The sequence below is a fragment of the Salmo salar genome, chromosome ssa27, assembly GCF_905237065.1.
Source record: "Salmo salar chromosome ssa27, Ssal_v3.1, whole genome shotgun sequence".
Taxonomy (NCBI): Eukaryota; Metazoa; Chordata; class Actinopteri; order Salmoniformes; family Salmonidae; genus Salmo; species Salmo salar.
The window spans coordinates 787,649-810,109 of NC_059468.1; the positions used below are offsets into that span (position 1 = coordinate 787,649).

The 22,461-nt window shown below is 42.1% G+C and overlaps 1 protein-coding gene across 2 annotated transcripts in view; it reads right to left on the reverse strand.

The window, feature by feature from the left end:
* Positions 1 to 22,461, reverse strand: part of cgnb (cingulin b) — a 52,998-nt gene that overhangs the window by 2,043 nt on the left and 28,494 nt on the right. The window contains exons 5-20 of one of the 2 annotated variants that reach the window (XM_014176883.2): positions 16,623 to 16,747; positions 16,145 to 16,283; positions 14,135 to 14,347; positions 10,861 to 11,009; positions 8,363 to 8,389; positions 7,746 to 7,866; positions 5,877 to 6,089; positions 5,703 to 5,789; positions 5,201 to 5,449; positions 4,869 to 5,039; positions 4,236 to 4,397; positions 3,902 to 3,991; positions 3,722 to 3,805; positions 3,480 to 3,598; positions 3,194 to 3,302; positions 170 to 330 (exon numbers count right to left, since the gene is read on the reverse strand). In XM_014176883.2, coding sequence (XP_014032358.1) covers positions 170 to 330; positions 3,194 to 3,302; positions 3,480 to 3,598; positions 3,722 to 3,805; positions 3,902 to 3,991; positions 4,236 to 4,397; positions 4,869 to 5,039; positions 5,201 to 5,449; positions 5,703 to 5,789; positions 5,877 to 6,089; positions 7,746 to 7,866; positions 8,363 to 8,389; positions 10,861 to 11,009; positions 14,135 to 14,347; positions 16,145 to 16,283; positions 16,623 to 16,747 — 2,219 coding nt within the window. The remainder of the gene's footprint in view (positions 1 to 169; positions 331 to 3,193; positions 3,303 to 3,479; positions 3,599 to 3,721; positions 3,806 to 3,901; positions 3,992 to 4,235; positions 4,398 to 4,868; positions 5,040 to 5,200; positions 5,450 to 5,702; positions 5,790 to 5,876; positions 6,090 to 7,745; positions 7,867 to 8,362; positions 8,390 to 10,860; positions 11,010 to 14,134; positions 14,348 to 16,144; positions 16,284 to 16,622; positions 16,748 to 22,461) is intronic. The other variant, XM_014176884.2, reaches the window with a different exon arrangement.

Consider the following 22,461-nt stretch of genomic DNA (forward strand, 5'->3'; position numbering starts at 1 on the left):
GGTATGGGATACTAGAGATTACATTTGGTGTATACTGCTAGTATGTACTGTAGATAGATATCTGTCAGGGAGGGAACTCACTTTAGCTCACATTTTCCAGTGCTGTGACTTTAGCCTGCAGATACTAAGGAATTTGTTTGTGTGTATATATATTTATCAGGGAACTCACTTCTCAGATTCCAGTGCTGTGACTTTGGCCTGCAGTGCTTCCTGCAGCTCCTGCTGCTCCTCCAGGTCCCTAAGAGCCTTCCTGCGGACCCCCTCTAGTCGTTCCACCTCGCCTTCGCTCTCGTCCAGCTGACGCTTCAGGGCCTTCACACGCAGGGACAGCTGGGGACAGAGGTGGACAGGTGGTTAGGATACTGTAGCACCTAGAGGTTAGGATACTGTAGCACCTAGAGGTTAGGATACTGTCACACAGCACAAGGGACCAAGGAAAGGTAAAAAGGTCAGCAGGACACAGCAAGTCCGCTATTACATGCATAGAAAAGACAATGTCCTGAAGAAAATGTGCGCTTGCTTGACTTAAAGTATTTATGGTATGTAGTTGTAGAGTGAGGAAACAATAGGAATCTCCACCAAAAACCACCTAGTTCTGTCATTATTAATTTTATAGTAATACTGTATGTACATAGACATGAATGTACTAAGGGATAATCAACGAGGGGCAATGCGTTCCCTGGAAAATAATGAACACAGAAGGTGTGCTCCATGACGTGCGAGCTTTCAAAAGCAATTCAAACATACAGTAGAACATGAAAACTATAGCCATTGAATTCTACAGTGTGTTATAGGGAAATAATGCACGTTCAAGAATGCCCTTCAAGCCAAGCAAAAACTAGTATTCAACAATGCCATGGTATGAAAAAATAATAAAAATAAATGCCATTTAGCAGACACTTTTATCCAAAGCGACTTAGTCATGGGTGTATACATGTTACATAATGGTGGTCCTGGGAATCGAACCCACTATCCCGGCATTGCAACCGCCACACTCTACCAACTGAGCTACAGATGACCAACCGTATCCATTAACATGTACCTGCTCTAGTTGCTCAGCATGCTGGTTCCTCTCAAACCGTTGTGCATGAAGCGGATTGTCATAAATATCTGATGTATACAGCAGGAATAGTAGGAAAGTGTAAGCGCCAGAAAAGTATATAGCCCTTTGTCACAGTACAGTCAAAAGTAAAAATAACCACAAAGAATGCCAAAACCAAAGGAAGGGGAATGTGAGCACCTGCATCTACCACCTGAAGCCACTGTATGATAAAGTACAGCTTAACATGCCCAAGTAGATACAACAACATTGTACAGAAAATGACTGAACCGTTAAACATAAGTGACCAATACGTTTGTCACTTTTTGGTTTGAGAGTAGCATGTATCAGAAGGAAGAGTGCATGTGTGTGAACACATACAGTACCAGTCAAAAGTTGTGAATGTGTGTCCAGAGTTTCTTTATTTTTACTATTTTCTACATTGTAGAATAATAGTGAAGACATCAAAACTATGAAATAACACATATGGAATCACGTAGTGACCAAAAGAACTTATATCAAAATATATTTTATATTTGAGATTCTTCAAAGTAGCCACCCTTTGCCTTGATGACAGCTTTGCACATTCTTGGCACTGTCTCAACCAGCTTCATGAGGTAGTCTCCTGGAATGCATTTCAATTAACAGGTGTGCCTTGTTCATTTGTGGAATTTCTTTCCTTCTTAGTGTGTTTGAGCCAATCAGTTGTGTTGTGACAAGGTAGGGGTGGTATACAGAAGATAGCCCTATTTGATAAAATACCAAGAACAGCTCAAATAAGCAAAGAGAAACAACAGTCCATCATTACTTTAAGACATGAAGGTCAGTCAATACGGAACATTTCTAAAACTTTGAAAGTTTCTTCAAGTGCAGTTGCAAAAACCTTTCAAGCTCTATGATGAAACTGGCTCTCATGAGGACTGTCATGGTCAAATTGCTGCAAAGAAACTACTACTAAAGGACACCAATAACAAGACACTTGCGGTGGAAATCTGTCCTTTGGTCTGATGAGTCCAAATCTTTGATTTTTGGTTCTAACCGCTGTGTCTTTGTGAGACAAAGTAGGTGAACAGATTTTCTCCACATGTGTGGTTCCCACCATGAAGCATGGAGGAGGAGGTGTGATGGTTTAGAGATTCTTTGCTGGTGACAGTGATGGTTATTCATTTAGTATTCAAAGCACACTTAACCAGCATGGCTAACACAGCATTCTGCAGCGATACACCATCCCATCTGGTCTGTGCTTAGTGGGACTACATTTGTTTTTCAACAGGACAGGCTGTGTTGGGGCTATTTGACCAAGAAGGAGTGATGGAATGCAGTATCATTAGACCTAGCCTCCACAATCACCCGACTTCAACCCAATTAAGATGGTTTGGGATGAGTTGGACCGCAGAGTGAAGGAAAAGCAGCCAACAAGTGCTCAGCATATGTGGGAACTCCGTCAAGACTGTTGGAAAAGCATTCCAGGTGAAGCTGGTTGAGAGAATGCCAATAGTAAGCAAAGCTGTCATCAAGGCAAATGGTGGCTACTTTGAACAATATATTTTGATTTGTTTAACACTTTTTTGGTTACGACATGATTCCATATATGTTATTTCATAGTTGATGTCTTAACACTATTATTTTACAATGTAGAAAATAGTAAAAAATAAGAAACTCTTGAATGAGTAGGTGTCCAAACTTTTGAGTGATACTGTATGTGCATTTGAAGAAGCTTGCCAAGAATTCAAACTATGTACTGCATTGAAAACACTATTCCTGCTGTGTTAACATCCAACTGAAATTGTCAGTGTAAAAGGTGCTGAAAATCAAATTCAACAATGAGGTTTTCAGTTTGACTTTTGCTTTCAAAAGCTGCTCAAACACAGAACATGTAAAAACTATTGCCATTGAATTTTACCGTGCGTTATAGGGAAATAATGCACACTGGAATGCCCTTCAAGCCAATCAGAAACAAGTATTCAACAATGCCATGGTATAAAATAATATATGCCATTTATCAGACTATTTTCTCCAAAGCAACTTACAGTTATGCGTGTAAACATTTTACATATTGGTGGTCCCGGGAATCGAACCCACAATGCTGGCATTGCAAGTGCCATGCTCTACCAACTGAGCTACAGAGGACCACCAGTATCCATTAACATGTACCTGGTCTCGTTGCTCAGCGTGCTGGTTTCTCTCCTGGTCCAGAGTGACAATTATTTCCTTCAGCTTTCTCTCTACTCTCCTCTGGGAGGCCTGGATACTCAGCTTCTCTCTGAACACAGAGACATATCATTACACACAATATTCATACTACTCAGATCTATATAGTATCCACAAAGCCAGGACTACTGCTAGTCAATATTACGGCGCTTGGCATGTTAGTACTTTCATGTAGTGTCCATAGTACTTGAGCAGATACTCTACTTAGCCATCATGTGTATGTACACACCTCTCTTCACTGTGTAGCCTCTCCTCCAGCTCCTGCACTTTACCCTCTAACAAAGTGATCCCAGCGGAGGGACGGGACTGTGTCTCCATGTCTGCCACACGGGACCTCAACTCCTTCACCTGAGGAGAGAGCGTTGGCATATCAAGATGTGTTTGAGCAAAAATGTTTTTGAGGGTGATGACACTTAGAATTAGACATTTTCTCTTACATAAAATGTTGGATATGAAAAGTGTAATCTGTACTTGTCTCTCTAGGACACTCTTGTCCATCTCCAGGTCGTGTACGGTTGAGCGCTCCTTCATCAGGTCTCCACGCAGCTGGTCAATCTGAAAGAGAATAGAAGAAAGAGAATAAGCAAACATTCTGAGTGACTTAGTCTGTATGGAAATCAGTACCTGCTTGTGTGTATTGAAGTACAGTACCTGTTCTCGACTGCGTGCAACACGATCATTGAGAAGCTCCACGCTGCTCTTCTCCTCATCCAATTCAATTTCCATCGTCTTCACTTTGTCCTGACAGACATCCATCCAAGTTGTAAACAAATTAGTTTGACCATGTCTTTTCAAGCTCTCCTCCCCAACATCATATACTCCATGCTGATAGTCCCAGGCTAGAAGTCTTTCACATACAATTCCCAAAGCTCTCAGAAGAACCCTTGACCTCTAACCTCCATTTCTCAGACATACAGTATTTCCACAACTATAATTCACCCCCCAAATCTTTGACATTTAAAGGTAATGACCTTTGACCCCTCACCTCCAGGCCTCTGAGTTCCCTGTTGCGGTCCGTCTGAGAGCTCCTCTCAGAGTCCAGTTCGCTTTCCAGATGTTTGAGACGGCTGCTGAGCAGGTCTCTCTCCAGCTGGGCGCTGTCCCTCTCCTCCCCACACACCAGCAGCTCTTTCTTCAAACGAGAAACCTGGACCACGGAACAGGCGGATGGAGTCAGTGGTTCAACATTTGGAAAGGGGACATAATATTCCCAATATATTGATAAGCCACATAAGGATCACCTCAAGTTTGTCTCATCAACTGTAACTCACTTCATACCGTATCTTTTTATTTTCTTCCTTCTCTTCCCTCAATCCTTTTACTCTCCTTTCAATCTAAAATACACCTGCAAACTCTCTCTCTCCACTGTTCTCACTCCTCGCTCCTTTCTCTGTACCTGAACACCATCTTCCTGTCCTGTCCTTTCCTCTGCTCTCCCTCCCCTCATCCTGAAGTGTCTTTAGGTTGGCCTGGGGCCTCTGTAGCTCAGCCAGTCTGTCTTTGCCCTCCTCCCATTCACCTCCTATTGCAGTGTCTTCAGGTTGGCCTGGGCCCTCTGCAGTTCAGCCAGTCTGTCCTTGCCCTCTCCCTACTCTGTCTCCTCCTCGCCCTCTCTCACCTCTTCCTGCAGTGTCTTCAGGTTGGCCTGGGCCCTCTGCAGTTCAGCCAGTCGGTCTTTGCCCTGCCGCTGGGCATCCTGTAGGTCTCTCCTGGAGCGCTCCCTATATTCATCCATCTGGCTCTGCAGGGCCTGCACTGAGTGACGGGAGTCCCCCAGCATCACCTCCATCTGACGGGTAGAGAAAGGGTGGGTGGAAAGGGCATGGATGGGAAAGAAGGATAAGGTGATCTTTGTTAATTCAGTTTTAAAGCAATCCAAAATCTATACCAGGGCAATAGAAAATAAATACATAAAAAAGCAGATGCGCGCACACGCACGCGATGCCGCACCTCCTTGCTAATCTTCTCCAGGGCCCGGTCTAACAGTCTCTTCTGCTCCTCCAGGTCACTCTTGCCCTTGCGCAGCGCGTCTCTCTCCAGATCTTTCTCCTCCAGCCGTTGGCCCAGCTCATCCCTGTCCTTGCCCAGACGGGAGGCTCCTCGCCTGGCTTCCTCCAGTTGGGACCTCAGGGAGCGGTTCTCATCTTCCAGTGCCTGCTCAGCCTCCGAGCTCTGGGGCACGCTGGAGTGAAGCCTCGTCTGTGGAACAGAAAAATACCCATTTATTTTATTTAGGAGTAGGTGTATTTAGGTATACCTTAACGTAATAACAGATCAGAGAGTTTATGAATACATGCATTACTGTGTCGTAATTATGTGTCCTTTTCTAAGATGTAAAAGTCTCACACTTGCATTTGTGCCTAGAGGTGTAGCTTAAGTTTGCCGAGTGTTACTCCTGTGTGTTTTTCCATAGCTATACACGCATGCTGCGGTTTTGGTAAGTGTATTTTACCATGCGAGTCAGTCTTTCTCTCAGCCTTGTGTTGGCTTCCTGAAGCTCCAGACTCCCCTGATCCAATGGTGAGGACCCACCTGACGACTAGAGACCGCGAGAAAGAGGTAGAGTTCAACCTCACATCCATCCCACACTCAGTCAAAGTTTAGTTGTATCAAGTTGACACCTCACCTGCTTTGCCTTCGCAAGTGCCATCTCGAGCTCATCTTTCCCCTGTCGTAATTGGTCCTTCAGCCTGTCATTCTCTGACCTCAATTCAGACTCCCGTACTTGGCTAGCCCTCCTCAGGGCTTGAAGCTCCTCCTCCTTCTCATTTAGCTCAACCTTTTGTCTATCGACCTCCGTGCGAGCCTGCTTGATATCATCATTACAACGCTGAAGATCCTTGGAAAAAGCAAATCGTGACCAAGATGAATAAAGACGATGAGGAACAGAATGTGTGCAACTGCCTTTTGTGCGTGCGTGCGTGGGAGAGATCGAGTTAGAATGTGGGTGTATTTAATTGCGTACAGTGCCTTCAGAAAGTATTCATACACCTTCACTTAATCCACATTTTGTTGCGTTACAGCCTGAATTCAAAATGGATTAAATATATGTTTCTCACCCATCTCCACACAATACCACATAATGACAAAGTGAAAACATGTTAGACATTTCAGCAAATGTATGGAAAACGAAATAGAGAAATGTATTTTACATGTGTATTCACACCCCAGAGTAAATACTTTTTATTAGCACCTTTGGTAGCAATTTCTGGGTAAGTCTCGAAGAGCTTTACACACCTGGATTGTGCAACATTTGCCTATTATTCCTTTCAAAAAAGTCTTCAAGCTGTGTCAAATTTGATGTTGATCATTGCTAGACAACCATTCAGGTCTTGTAGATTTAAGTCAATATTAACTCGCCCACTCAGGAACATTCACTGGTATTCTTGGTAAGCAACTCCAGTGTAGATTTGTCCTTGTGTTTCAGGTTATTGTCCTGCTGAAAGGTGAATTAATCTCCCAATGTCTTATGGGAAGCAGACTGAACCAGGTTTTCCTCTAGGATTTTGCCTGTGCTTAGCTCCATTCAGTAAATGTTTTATCCTGAAACTCCAGTCCATAACGATTATAAGCATACCCATAACATAATGCAGCCACCACTATGCTTGAAAATATGGAGAGTGGTACTCAGTAATGTGTTGTATTTGCCCTAAACATAACACTTTGTATTTAGGACAAACATGTCATTGCTTTGCAACTGTAGTGCCTTGTTGCAAACAGGATGCATGTTTTGTAATATTTTTATTCTGTACAGTCTTCTTTTCACTCTGTCAATTAGGTTAGTATTGTGGAGTAACTACAACGTTCTTGGTCCATCCTCAGTTTTCTCCTATCACAGCCATTAAACTCAATAACTTTTTAAAAAGTCACCATTGGCCTCATGGTGAAATCCCTGAGTGGTTTCCTTCCTCTACGGCAACGGAGTTAGGAAGGACACCTGTAGCTTTGTAGTGACTGGGTGTATTACTACACCATTCAAAGTGTAATTAATAACTTAATCATGCGCAAAGTTGTATTCAATGTCTGCTGTTTTTAGTTTTACCCATCTACAAATAGGTGCCCTTCTTTGTGAGGCATTGGAAAACCTCCCGTCTTTGTGGTTGAATCTGTGTTTGAAATTCACTGCTCAACTGAGGGACCTTACAGATAAATTGCATGTGTTGGGTACAGAGATGAGGTAGTCATTCAAAAATCAGGTTAAATACTATTATTGCACACAGATTGCATGCAAGTCATTATGTGACTTAAGCTATTTTTTACTCCTGAAGTTATTTAGGCTTGCCATAAAAAAGCATTCTACTTTGACATTATGGGGTATGGTGTGTCGGCCAGTGACAAAAAAAAACAAAAAACCTCTATTTAATCAATTTTAAATTCCAGCGGCAGCACAACAAAATGTGGAAAAAGTAAAGCGGTGTGAATACTTTCGGAAGCCACTGTGTGTAAGAATGCGTGTATGCTTGATCTGTGACATTGTGACCATGGAGAAGCTTACCTCTGCATAAGAGTCTGCCTCGTCAAAGCCAGGCATCTGCTTCTTCATGGACATCAGTGAATCCTGAAGCTCTTTCAGCTCCCCCTCAAACTCTTCCTTCTCCAAACGTGCTCTCATGAGCCTACACAAACACAGCCAATAACTATTAAACACACAGCATGTACGATAATCATGTGAACACAACAGCTAATGCACAACAAACAACAAACACTTCTTGAATCTTCACACCGTCAGAAACCTGTTGCCATCTAGGAATCGCAATACATCGAAAATTGTATCATTGTTCATTTCAATAGTTTAGATCATATGTCTTGATTACTTAGATGAATAATTTGTCAAGATGGCTTGATTAATTAAAATAGCTTGAGATTAATTTGAGAAGTTATAGAAATTGGTAAATAAATCTTGATTGATCATTTGCTCAGTAGATTGTAGTTAGTATTTATTCTTCTAATGATGAGATCATTAGTCACATTGGGCTGCATCAAAACTTGAGATACGAGCATGTTATTTGAGTGACGTGTTATTTGAGGAACAGAACTCAAGTTAAAGATTTGGCCCCATGAGACTCAACTATTCTACTCAAACCAAACAGTCAGTTTGAATTTCTCGCTCACGTTGGTGTGTTGCTCTGCTCACCGTTCCTGCCCAGTAAAAAAAAGTCAGGGATAAAAAATAAAAAAAAAGGTACATGCATTAAAGGGAGGGAATAGAATAACATTTAACATTTCAGGTCAGAACCCAAGCCACTGGACACATTACAGTTAACAAAAAATGTAAGTATTCAAATGCAAACCAAAATAAATAAATAAAAAAGGTGTGATCATCGGCAAACATCTTAGGAAAGTGTGATAATGCAAACTCAGGTGTTCCGAAACTGAGACTCCTATTAAAATTAAAATACTCGGGAGTAAAACGGTCTCCTTTTAGTAGGGCTGGGAATTGCCAGGGACCATACGATATTATCACAATACTTAGGTGCCGATACGATATGTATTGAGATTCGCATGACTCATGATTCTATATGTACTGCAATTCGATACTACGATTTTGTTGCAATTTTATGTTACAAACATAGTGCTTATACTATGTCTGCTGCAGAGTGCTGAAAACATGTGGGCTCACTACTTAAAAGATAGAGAACAAGCTATTCGATGAAAATTACGGGTGTTTTGGAGGAGGTACAGCAGACTAGCGCTAGCTGAAAAGATACTTTCAAATCAAATCCAATTTTATTTCTCACATGCACCAAATACAATAGGTATTCACCTTACAGTGAAATGCATACTTACAAGGCCTTAACCAGCAATGCACTTGAGAAAAAAATAAAATATATATATATATATACACACACACACACACACATATACATATATACACACAAATAATTAAAGAGCAGCAGTAAAATAACAATAGCGAGGCTATATACAGGGGGTACTGGAACAGAGTCAATGTGCGGGGGCACCGGTTTGCCGAGGTAATATATACGTGGGTAGAGTTATGAAGGGCGCGGGGGGGGGGGCAATATGCAAGTAGTCTGGGTAGAAGCTGTTTAGAAGCCTCTTGGACCTAGACTTGCCCTCTAGTACCACTTGCTGTGCGATAGCGGAGAGAAAAGTCTATGACTAGGGTGGCTGGAGTCTGACAATTTTTAGGGCCTTCCTCTGACACCGCCTGGTATAGAGGTCCTGGATGGCAGGAAGCTTGGCCCCAGTGATGTACTGGGCTGTACGCACTACCCTCTGTGGTGCCTTGCGGTCGGAGGCCGAGCAGTTGCCATACCAGGCAGTGATGCAACCAGTCAGGATGCTCTCGATGGTGCAGCTGTAGAACCTTTTGAGGATCTGAGGACCCATGCCAAATCTTTTTAGTCTCCTGAGGGGGAATAGGTTTTGTCTTGCCCTCTTCACGACTGCCTTGGTGTGCTCGGACCATGTTAGTTTGTTGGTGATGGACACCAAGGAACTTGAATCTCTCAACCTGCTCCACTACAGCCCTGTTGATGAGAATGGAGGTGTACTCGGTCCTCTTTTTCCTGTAGTCCACAATCATCTCCTTTGTATTGATCACGTTGAGGGAGAGGTTGTTGTCCTGGCACCACACGGCCAGGTCTCTGATGACCTCCTTATATGCCGTCTCATCGTTGTTGGTGAGCAAACCTACCACTGTTGTGTCATCGGCAAACTTAATGATGGTGTTGGAGTCGTGCCTGGCCGTGCAGTCATGAGTGAACAGGGAGTACAGGAGGGGACTGGGCACGCACCCGAGGAGCCCCTGTGATAAGGTTCTGCGTGGCGGATGTGTTGTTACCTACCCTTACCACCTGGGGGCGGCCTGTCAGGAAGTCCAGGATCCAGTTGCAGAGGGAGGCGTTTAGTCCCAGGGTCCATAGCTTAGTGATGAGCTTTGAGGGCACTCTGGTGTTGAACGCTTAGCTGTAGTCAATGAACAGCATTCTCACATAGGTGTTCCTTTTGTCCAGGTGTGAAAGTGCTGTGTGGAGTGCAATAGAGATGGCATCATCTGTGGATCTGTTGGGACGGTATGCAAATTGGAGTGGGTCTAGGGTTTCTGGGATAATGGTGTTGATGTGACCCATGGCCAGCCTTTCAAAGCACTTCATGGCTACAGACATGAGTGCTACGGGTCGGTAGTCATTTAGGGAGGGGAGGGGAGGGTAGGGCAGCCCCCCCCCAAAGAAAAATAGTACTCTTTGGCAATCATATGTGTAAATTTGCCTTAGAACAGTGTTTCCCAACCCTGGTCCTCAAGTACCCCCAACATTACACATTTGTATTGTAACTCTGGACAAGTACACGTGATTCAACTTCTCAACTAATCATGAAGTTCTCAATGAGGTGTGTTTGTCAAGGGCTACAACGAAACTGTGTAATGTTGGGGGTATTTGAGGACCAGGGTTGGGAAACTGCTATGAATACCAGGTAAGGGGCTGCCACTGATATTTTGGATCATTGGTCAAGACAATAGAAAACTGGCCGGACAAAGACTACTAGTTTAAAGATAATATGAAGACGACTTCACAGGTGTAGAGAAATGTGCATGACGCACCATTGATATACTACAGCCAATGAAATTACTATCTTGAGACACTCACTCCTGCTTGGTGGTGTGAAGCTCCTCTGTGGTGGTTTCCAGCTGCTTCCTCCACTCACCTCCCTGGTCCCTGCAGCTCTCTAGCTCCTCCTCCAGGCAGAGCATGGCATCATTCACCCTCTGCCTCTCCTCCTCAATCTGCTGCTGGGACTGACACATAGCAGGGAGAGATCAGACATATGGTACATACATGCAGCTGAAGTTGGAAGTTTACATACACCTCAGCCAAATACATTTAAACTTAGTTTCCCACAATTTCTGACATTTAATCCTAGTAAAAATTCCCCGTCTTTGGTCAGTTAGGATCACCACTATTTTAAGAATGTGAAATGTCAGAATAATAGTAGAGAGAATGATTTCAGCTTTTATTTCTTTCATCACATTCCCAGTGGGTCAGAATTTTACATACACTCAATTAGTATTTGGTAGCATTGCCTTTAACTTGGGTCAAATGTTTTGGGTAGCCTTCCACAAACTTCCCACAATAAGTTGGGTGAATTTTGGCCCATTCCTCCTGACAGAGCTGGTGTAACTGAGTCAGGTTTGAAGGCCTCCTTGCTCGCACACGCTTTTTCAGTTCTGCCCACATATTTTCTATTGGATTGAGGTCAGGGCTTTGTGATGGCCACTCCAATACCTTCACTTTGTTGTCCTTAAGCCTTTTTGCCACAACTTTGGAAGTATGCTCGGGGTCATTGTCCATTTGGAAGACCCATTTGCGACCAAGCTTTAACTTCCTGACTGATGTCTTGAGATGTTGCTTCAATATATCCACATAGTTTTCCTCCCTCATGATGCCATCTATTTTGTGAAGTGCACCAGTCTCTCCTGCAGCAAACCACCCCCACAACATGATGCTGCCACCCCTGTGCTTCCCGGTTGGGATGGTGTTCTTTGGCTTGCAAGCGTCCCCCTTTTTCCTCCAAACATAATGATGGCCATTATGGCCAAACAGTTCCATTTGTTTCATCAGACCAGAGGACATTTCTCCAAAAAGTATGATCTTTGTCCTCATGTGCAGTTGCAAACCGTAGTCTGGCTTTTTATTGGCGGTTTTGGAGCAGTGGCTTCTTCCTTGCTGAGCGGCCTTTCAGGTTATGTCGATATAGGACTCGTTTTACTGTGGATATAGATACTTTTGTACCTGTTGTTTCCTCTAGCATCTTCACAAGGTCCTTTGCTTTTGTTCTGGAATTGATTTTCACTTTTCGCACCAAAGTACATTAATCTCTAGGAGACAGAACGCGTCTCCTTCGTGAGCGGAATGACGGCTGTGTGGTCCCGTGGTGTTTATACTTCCATACTATTGTTTGTACAGATTAACGTGGTACCACCTTCAGGCGTTTGGAAATTGCTCCCAAGGATGAACCAGACTTGGAGGTCTACAATTTTTTTTCTGAAATCTTGGCTGATTTCTTTAGATTTTCCCATGATGTCAAGCAGAGAGGCACTGAGTTTGAAGGTAGGCCTTGAAATACATCCACAGGTACACCTCCAATTGACTCAAATGATGTCAATTAGCCTATCAGAAGCTTCTAAAGCCATGACATAATTTTCAGGAATTTTCCAAGCTGTTTAAAGGCACAGTCAACTTAGTGTATGTACATTTCTGACCCACTGGAATTGTGATGGAGTGAATTAGAAGTAAAATAATCTGTCTGTAAACAATTGTTGGAAAAATTACTTGTGTCATGCACAAAGTAGACGTCTTAAGCGACTTGCCAAAACCATAGCTTGTTAACAAGAAATGTGTGGAGTGGTTGAAAAACGAGTTTTAATGACTCCAACCTAAGTGTATGTAAACTTACGACTTCAACTGTACATACAGTGCATTCGGAAAGTATTCAGACCTTGACTTTTTCCACATTTTGTTACGTTACGGCCTTATTCTAAAATTGATTAAACTGTTTTAAATCCTGTCTTGGAGCTCTACGAACAATTCCTTAGACCTCATGGCTTGGTTTTTGCTCTGACAGAGTCTCTTTCCAAATCATGTCCAAGCAATTGAATTAACCACAGGTGGACTCCGTTCAAGTTGTATAAACATTTCAAGGATAATCAATAGAAACAGGATGCACCTAAGCTCAATTTTCAAGTTTCATAGCAAAGGGTATGAATACTTATGTAAGTAAGGTATTTGTTTTTTATTTGTAATACATTTGCAAAATGTCATTGAGGCATTCTGTGTAGATTGATGAGGAAAAAAAATATTTATTCAGTTTTAGAATAAGGCTGTAACATAAATTTGTTTGGGAAAAAGTCAAGGGGTCTGAATACTTTCCGAATGCACTGCACATACCACAGGAGGTTGGTGGCACCTTCATTGGGGAGGACGGGCTCGTGGTAATGGCTGGAGCAGTCAGTGGAATAGTATAAAATATGTCAAACGTGGTTTCATGTTTTTGATGCCGTTCCAGCAATTATTATGAGCCGTCCTGCCCTGATACATACAGACAGACATAAATAAACCGGTCCCTGTTTCTCAGGGACCTCCAACCAACGCATATACTGTGTTGTTCCATTTCAGCACTACCATACCGGATTTAACTAATGAAGGGGTAAATTGGATTGGATAGCGAAACACTGAACATTTCACATATGAAGAGTTTATTTCCAAAATGCTATATCCACCAATTTCTCACGTGTTTTTTCATCAGAAATGATTTCTTATGGGTACCTTCATGTGTGTGTAAAATATTACTGTTCAGTTTTTTTATCCATAGATTTTAGATCTGTATACATGATTTTTTTTTTTGCAAAACGTTATATATCTGTTGTTTAGCTGGAATGAAATGTTTGTATCCTGTATATTCACTGTGGTATGTGGTTGTCTCACCTAGCCATCTTAAGATGAATGCACTTTATGTAAATTGCTCTGGATAAGAGCATCTGCTAATGACTAACATTTCAAATGTAAATGTTTTACATAGAGATCACATATTACTGTATTGAATCATTTTTATAACATTTTTTAAATAGTGATATCACAAATGTATACTTTGTACATTTCATTAAAATGTTGTTATTTGCTATATTTGACCGTGTAAAACCTAGCATACAACTTATTTCTCTGAGAGTGAGGCGGATATGTCAAGTGATAGATTTGAAACAAATACATGCCTGTCATTGAACAACCCCATGCCATGCTTAGATCGTTTTTTCACTCACTAATCTCTCATAATTTCTTTAAACAATAAAAGCTAATTTACCAACATTTCTGAAAATGGATACATAGCATTTTGGAATGAAACTTCCACCCCCCCCAAAGTATCTACCTGTGACACCTGTTCCATGGTGCTCCTCAGGGTTTCCATGTCCTGGCTGTACTGCTCCCTGAGGGCCTCCATCTCCTGGTCGTGGCTCCCCACCTCTTCCTTCAGCGCCCCCTTCAGGGCAGTCAGCTCTCTCTCCCTCTGACGCAGCACTTCCTCCTGACGCTGGCGCAACATTGTCGCCTCCGCCAGGTCTGCCTGCAACGACATCACATCCTGCAAGGGAGAAAGAGAAGAAGGCTAGATAGAGTGTAAATAGCACTGAATGGCTGCCGTTCATCACCTGGGAGTTCATAAAATGCCCCCATACAACGTAAAGCACTTTGAAGAGTGCTACATAAATGCAAGACATCATCATCGGGGCAGCAGGTAGCCTAATGGTTAAAGTGTTGGGCCAGTAACCGAAAGGTTGCTAGATCGAATCCCCGAGTTGACAAGGTAAAAATCTGTCGTTCTGCCTCTGAACAAGGCAGTTAACCCACTGTTCCTAGGCCGTCATTGTAAATAAGATTTTTTTCTTAACCTGTTGGGGCTCGGGGGCAGTATTGAGACATTTTGAAAAAAATATGTGCCCATTTTTAACTGCCTCCTACACCAACTCAGAAGCTAGGATATGCATATTATTAACACATTCGGATAGAAAAAACTCTGAATTTTCTAAAACAGTTTGAATGGTGTCTAAGTATAACAAAACTCATATTGCAGGCAAAAACCTGTGAAAAATAGATAAAAAAAAATGTGAATTTTGTGACTGTACTATTTAGTGTCATTGTTTTATAGATACCATAGTGAGAAAGGATTCATTTCGCAACACCTACGGCTTCCACTAGATGTCAACGATCTTTATAAAGTTGTTTGAAGCGTCTATGATAAACAGAGAGCAAATTAGAATGCAAGGAAGTTGACATGTCATCACTTCATTTTTTTGCGCCTGCGCATAAATCTGAGAAGCGTGAGTTTGTCATCATTGTTTATCTAGACATAGGTTGTGTGAAAATATTACTGATGTTTAACGTTAAAAATGGACCAAAAGATTAATGCTAAACAACATTTGACAAGTTTGAACGAACGTAAATAGATTATTTACTAGTTTTTTTTAGCTTTTCGGCGTGATTTTACACCCCCCCCCACCACGTTTTGTGGGAGCATAATGAACGCTAAGTACTTGGTGTTATTTGGACATAAATTATGAACTTTGTCAAAAGAAACCACATTTGTTCCGGACCTGGGATGCCTTCCGGACCTGGGATGCCTGCCTTCTGATGGAGATAATCAAAGGTAAGGGGATATTTACAATGTTATTATCGATATTAGATGATGCTAACTGTATAGCATAGCTTATTGTTCTTAGCATAGCACCCCGTTTATTGCAAAATGTGATTTCCCAGTAAAGTTATTTTGAGATCTGGCCATTCGGTAGCAATTACGAGATGATAATATATTATTCTTTGAATGACAATATTATAATTTACCAATGTTTTCGAATAGTAATTTTGTTATGTTCACCGGAAGCATTTCAGAGAAGAAAAAATCTGAATTTCACGCTACTGTAAAATGCTGTTTTTGGATATAAATATGAACTTGATGGAACAAAAAATGCATGTATTGTATAACATAATGTCCTAGGAGTGTCATCTGATGGAGATTGACAAAGGTTAGTGCATAATTCTAGCTGGTTTCTGCTTTTGGTGACGCCTGACCTTGAATTGAAAATGGATGTTTGTACTTTTGTGGCTATGTACTGTCCTAACATAATCTAACTTTATGCTTTTGCCGTAAAGCCTCTTTGAAAATCGAACAATGTGGTTAGATTAAGGAGATGTTTCTCTTTTAAATTGTGTAAAATAGTTGATTGTTTGAGAAATTGAAATTATTAGATTTTTGATGTTTTGAATTTCCAGCCTTGTTAGCAATCCCGACTCGGGGTTCATTGCTAACCTGTAGCCCCAACAGGTTTTAACTGACTAGTTAAATAAAGGGTAAATAAAAATGTTAAAATCATCCTTGTCGTACCGTCTGCAGTGACATGGAGTCTGTTTGTGGTGTGTTCTCTGGCATTCCCCTCAGCTCCTCCTGAAGCTCAGCCAGCTGGTCTTCCTGTTGACGCACCCGAGACTCTGCCCCCTCTCTGGCCATCCGCAGCTGGGTCAATCTGATAGGGAAGACACCAATCAATATACTCATTAACGTATCAGTCAATTAGACAATCAATCCATCAACCGAACAATTAAAGAAGCAGGAGATTAAGGACCCTTTAATGGGCTGCTTAAAGGTGCAATCCATAGGTTCTCTATATTCTGACAAAACGTAGAATAAATACATGCGGCGACATCACTTTTGGGGGGGTTGTAACACACACACATACACTGCAAATGCACACAGATTCCAGACAGATTAAACCTAGTCTATTTAAAAAAGTGATTTTCAGTCCAGGGCTAGGCCTAATCTGTGACAAGCAAAACCGGCACTAGGTGTGTGAAGCCTAGCTTACTCTTCTTGGGCCATCTGTAGTTCGGTTTTGTTGCGGTCCAGTTGTTCCTGAAGCTGGTGGTTCTCATTCAGACACTGCTCCAACTCCTCCTTCAGATTCCCATGAGACCCTTGTTTAGGAGGAACCTGACAGAGGAGACAAGTCAATATACATACATACAACTGTACCTACTATATATTGTACAGCATTCAGCAGTGTACTCAGGTAGCCTAGTGGTTAGAGTATTAGGCCAGTAACCGAAAGGTTGCTGGATCGAATCCCCTGAGCTGACAAGGTAAAAATCTGTCGTTCTGCCTCCGAGCAAGGCAGTTAACCCACTGTTCCCCGGGCACCGAAGACTTGGATGTCGATTAGGGCAGCCCCCTGTACTGCTCTTGATTCAGAGGCTGACTAGGTATCCCCCTTTCAATCTACAATTCACTATCCCATCAGAAATGCCTAGAAACCTGCATTCAACACTACATTGTTGGCAACAAATAAATTGATACAGATCGGCATCAATGTTATCGCCAAAGCGCAGTATCTACAATATACACCATCAAATAGTGCTAGGGGGTGTCATTCACAGGAGGTTGGTGGCACCTTAATTGGGGAGCCTGTGCTTGTGGTAATGGCTGGAGAAGAATAAGTGGAATGGTATCAAACATGTTTTCTATACGTTTCATGCCAGTTCATTAGCGCCTTTCCAGACATTATTATGAGCCGTCCTCCCCTCAGCAGCCTCCACTGGTGTCAAATTATTTGAAGAAATTACAATATTTCTCACATTGCTCAGTGTAGTAAACATCTTTCTGCGTGTCCAACTATCTGAAAGGGCAAAAAGCACCAGTATGTCTTATCCAACACCCACACCAGCCCACTGTTTGTTTGTCAGGAGAGGTTTTTAAAACCTTGAATAAATTATCTGACTACAGTCACTATCTGTATAATGGCTCTGCATCCCAAATAGCACCCTATAAAGTGCACTAGTCTTGACCAGGGCCCAGAGTAGGGTACTATGTAGGGAATAGCATTTGGAACACAGCCTGGATGTAGCTCAGTGACAATACGGATGGAGGGTAAAGTTTTGCCCTGAAGAACTAACATTCCTCTGACAATTTCCTCACATATTATCAGTGATAGATTATGGTCTGTGCTGCAGAGATTCTGCTCTCCTCAAGGCAACTGGCAAATCACTTCATTTTGGTTTTATCTGTTTGTAAAGAGGGGTAATGTAATGTAGAGTTGAATTGACTATGAACTGGACAGTAGAAATAATATAATTTAGCCAATGGACAGGTCAGTTAGCTGCTAGCTATATCTGAATAACCATCTGTATAAATGAATAGTACATGCAATTCTGAATATCATACAAATTAGATAACAGGTGTTCCTTCTGGCTGTAGGAGGCAGGCAAGCACACACGCACACCACCTGCTTCAAGTAACCCAACACACCAGCTCGTGTTCGACCACACAGGCAGCAGAGCAGACATATAGAGTTTCTATTTCACACTGATACCAGTATACCATTTAACACTGCTCTAGAGCCAGTCAAAACAATCTACTGATGTTCAGAGAGCACTTAAACACGGAGTTGAACCAACAATCATATCTAGTAGAGTGAAGAGAACACGTTATACTACATTTGTACTAGGATTGTCACATCTCTGGCTGCTTATACTGTATGCTTAAGCATAATTAAACTATTACCAATGTTATCCAAGCTATTAAATAATGTTGATACACTACTTGATCAAAAGTATGTGGAGACCTGCTCCATCGATCATCTCATTCCAAAATCATGGGCATTACTATGGAGTTGGTCCCCCCTTTGCTGCTAGAAAAAGCCTCCACTCTTCTGGGAAGACTTCCACTAGTTGTTGGATCATTCCTGGGGGGGGGGGGACTTGCTTCCATTCAGCCACAAGAGCATTAGTGAGGTTGTGCACCAATGTCGGGCAATCAGGCCTGGCTCGCAGTCGGAGTTCCAAATCATCCCAAAGGTGTTCAATGGGGTTGAGGTCAGGAATCTGTGCAGGCCAGTCAAGTTCTTCTACGCCGATCTCGACAAACCATTTTTGTATGGACCTTGCTTTGTGTACGGGGCATTGTCATGCTGAAACAGGAAAGGGCCTTCCACAAACTATTGCCAAAGTTGGAAGCACAGAATCATCTAGATTAGAATGTCATTGTATGCTGTAGGATTAAGATTTCCCCTCACTGGAATTTAGGGGCCTAGCCCAAACCATGAAGAAACAACCCCAAAACATTATTTCTCCTCCACCAAACTTCGCAGTTGACACTGTGCATTGGGGCAGGTAGCGTTCTCCGTTCATCCGTCAAACCCAGGTTAGTCCGTCGGACTGCCAGATGGTGAAACTTGATTCATCACTCCACAGAACGCGTTTCCACTGCTCTAGAGTCCAATGGCGGCAAGCTTTACACCACTCCAGCCGACACTTGGCATTCAGATGTTGATCTTAGGCTTGTGTGCGGCTGCTCGGCCATGGAAACCCATTTAATGAAGCTCCCGACGAACAGTTCTTGTGCTGACGTTGCTTCCGGAGGCAGTTTGGAACTCGGTAGTATGTGTTGCAACCGAGGACAGATGATTTTTTACAAGATTCAGCACTCTGCGGTCCCGTTCTGTGAGCTTGTGTGGCCTACCACTTAACGGCTGAGCCGCGAAGTGTTGCTCCTAGACATTTCCACATCACAATAACAGCACTTGCAGTTGACTAGGGGAAGGTCCAACAGGGCAGAAATTTGACAAACTGACTTGTTGGAAAGGTGGCATCCTATGAAGGTACCACGTTGAAAGCCACTGAGCTCTTCAGTAAGGCCATTCTACTGACAATGTTTGTCAATGGAGATCGCATGGCGGTGTGCTCGATTTTATACACCCGTCAGCAAGGGGTACGGCTTAAATAGCAAAAATCACTAATTTGAAGTGGTGTCCATACACTTTTGTATATAAAGTGTATAGGTGTAGAGGTGTAGTATTTAGACCTAAACTGTGTTCGAATACTCATACTAACCGCATTATTTGTGACGTAAATTGAGTATGTAGTATGCTTATTGGTCATAGTATGGATATAAAAGGGGGATACCTAGTCAGTTGCACAACAATGCATTCAACTGAGTGTGTCTTCCGCATGTAACCCAACCCCTCTGAATCAGAGAGGTGCAGGAGGCTGCCTTAAATCGATATCCACATCGTCGGCATCTGGGTAACAGTGGGTTAACTGCCTTGCTCAGGGGCAGAACGACAGATTTTTACCCTGTCAGTCCGGGGATTCGATCCAGCAACCATTCGGCTACTGGCCCAACACTCCTACCCGCAAGGCTACCTGCCGCCCTAATATAGTTAGTATGCCAAAAGTTCACGGATGTCGTACTACATCCACCAAAATACAAAGTATACAAGCAGTAAACAGTATTTCCATGCTTTTAGAGCCCATAATGAAATTCTTCAGAAAATGGGCAGGCTTCATAAGATCTTCAGATTTGAAGAACATTTCGGAAAATATGCAGCCTACATCCGATAAGAGCGGCTACAAATTCTTGCTTTAACTAATTATGACAAATGTTAAGCAATGTAATAAAGTAATGAGTTTTCAATAAGTTGTTGGCTGACAATTTGTAGGCTAAGCTAGCCTTACGAACCGCATAGCATATCATTACAGCAGTTGCTTGTATGTACTGTTATGTTAGCTAGCTACCTTACGTTAGTTGGCTACTAAGACATGAAAATTGCCAGTATATGCTATCTAACAAACTACCAAACATTTATTAACTTCATTAATCATGCCATTCTTAGCTTAGCTAAGTGGTATAGTTGTGCTTTCTCAGTGGACATTGTTAATGAAGTCGTAAGATGGCTAGCTAGTATTTGTTATGGTAACAAGCTTGGAAGAAGTTGCATAGCAACAGCATCAACTTCCGGTAGACAGGCGAAGCGCTAGTACACTCAAGTGAAAAGATACCATTTGTTTACAGAATACTAAAATTAACTAATGGTATATATTAAGTGTTATACAGTATGTTAGTATGGGTATTCGAACAAAGTGCTAGTCTTGAACCAGAACATGAACTAGCCTTGGGGAACAGTGGTGATAGAAAATGGCATCTCATTATTAGAGCAGTCCTATAACGGTGCCAGTCCATTTACCACCCCCTCAGCCATCACAGGCCAAAATGTCTCAAGAGCCACCACTTGTGGTGATGAGTTAAGATGGCCACCCTTCACAGCATCACCACGGATACCACCGTAACACTGGCCCCCACACAATTATTAATAGATCCCAATGACTGAGCTCTTAAACACTGACTGGGCCCATCCTAATCAGCTTTTCTCTTCAGATGCTCTGTTGTCAAGATACCCCACAGATGATTTACATGGTTAGTAGCTACAATCACACTGAAGGTTACATAATGAGATAAATGACAGCTCATATACATACACAAGTGGTCATACCTGGAGGTTGCCATGTGCACACATAAAATGAATGTCTGCATAGAATTAATACTAGGCCAAGGCTGTGGATCTGTAGGCAACCGCCCTGTCCCGCCCGCCTGTATCCCTTTTCCCTACAGCTAAATTACGAATCAAGTTCTGTGCATGTGTTTCTTTACCTCTATTTTACACAAAACATTTGTCACCCTCCCTTCGCATTTCTCACTGTCAATCATGAAGGATAAGTTTTACAGGTGAAATATCCATGCAGCATCTGCATACCAACCACTAGATCTCAATCAGTTTCATGGGGATATGATTTTAGACCTTCTTGAGTCATACAGTGTTGTTTTAAAGTAGTGTTGTTTTGAATTATGTACAGTGTACAAAGTTTAGAGCAGATGGTGTTAGGCCCAGTGCAGTCAAAAGCGTGATTGGTCTGTGTTTTATATACATTTCCATCGTACGAGGTTGGAATAATACTATGAAATTGCGAAAAGTATGCTAATACTATTTTCGTACGAGAGCTGTTGGGGAAAAAACACCTGAAACTTCAGCCTGTGGGATGGAGTTTGGCCTGCCTGGTGACATCACCAGAAGGTAGATTTGTTAATAGACCAATAAGAGAGTTCCAAACCTCTGCCAATAACAGCTAGTTTTCAGTTTTCCCCTCCCCACTCAGACCACTCCAACAGTTCTAACTCTTCGCTAAGAAGCTATTTATTTAAAAAAATTGTTTTAATTGAAAACAGTCACAGTAAGCAACTTAATTGTTCCCCGAAAATTGATATTGAGATCAAAATGGCTGCATTGGACCTTAAACTGTTGAAATACCTGTGTTGAGCTTCAAATCAAAGAACAGACTGTACAAAACTATAAACGCAACATGTAAAGTCCCATGTTTCATGAGCTGAAATAAACGATCCCAGAAATGCTCCATATGCACAAAAAGCTTATTGCACACAAATTTGTTTACATCACTGTTAGTGAGCATTTCTTCTTTTCAGTTGTCACACAACACATTGCCACAGATCTCTCAAGTTGAGGGAGTGTGCAATTGGCATGCTGACTGCAGGAATGTGTCCATCAGAGATGTTACCAGATAATTGAACGTTCATTTCTCTACCATAAACTGCCTTAAATTTTGTTTTAGAGAATTTGGCAGTAAGTCCAACCGGCCTCACAACCACAGACCACGTGTATGGCGTTGTTTGGGCTAGTGTTTGCTGATAAAATCGTTGAAATTGTTGCATTTATATTTATTTTCAGTATATTTTTTCTAGTGGTGCGCGCTGTAGAGTTTTGGCAACATGTCAGAAATTTTACCATTTGCACAATCATCCTAAAATCTCATAAGAAATCAAGTGATGTTCTGTCTTACAGTAACATTATACTATTATAT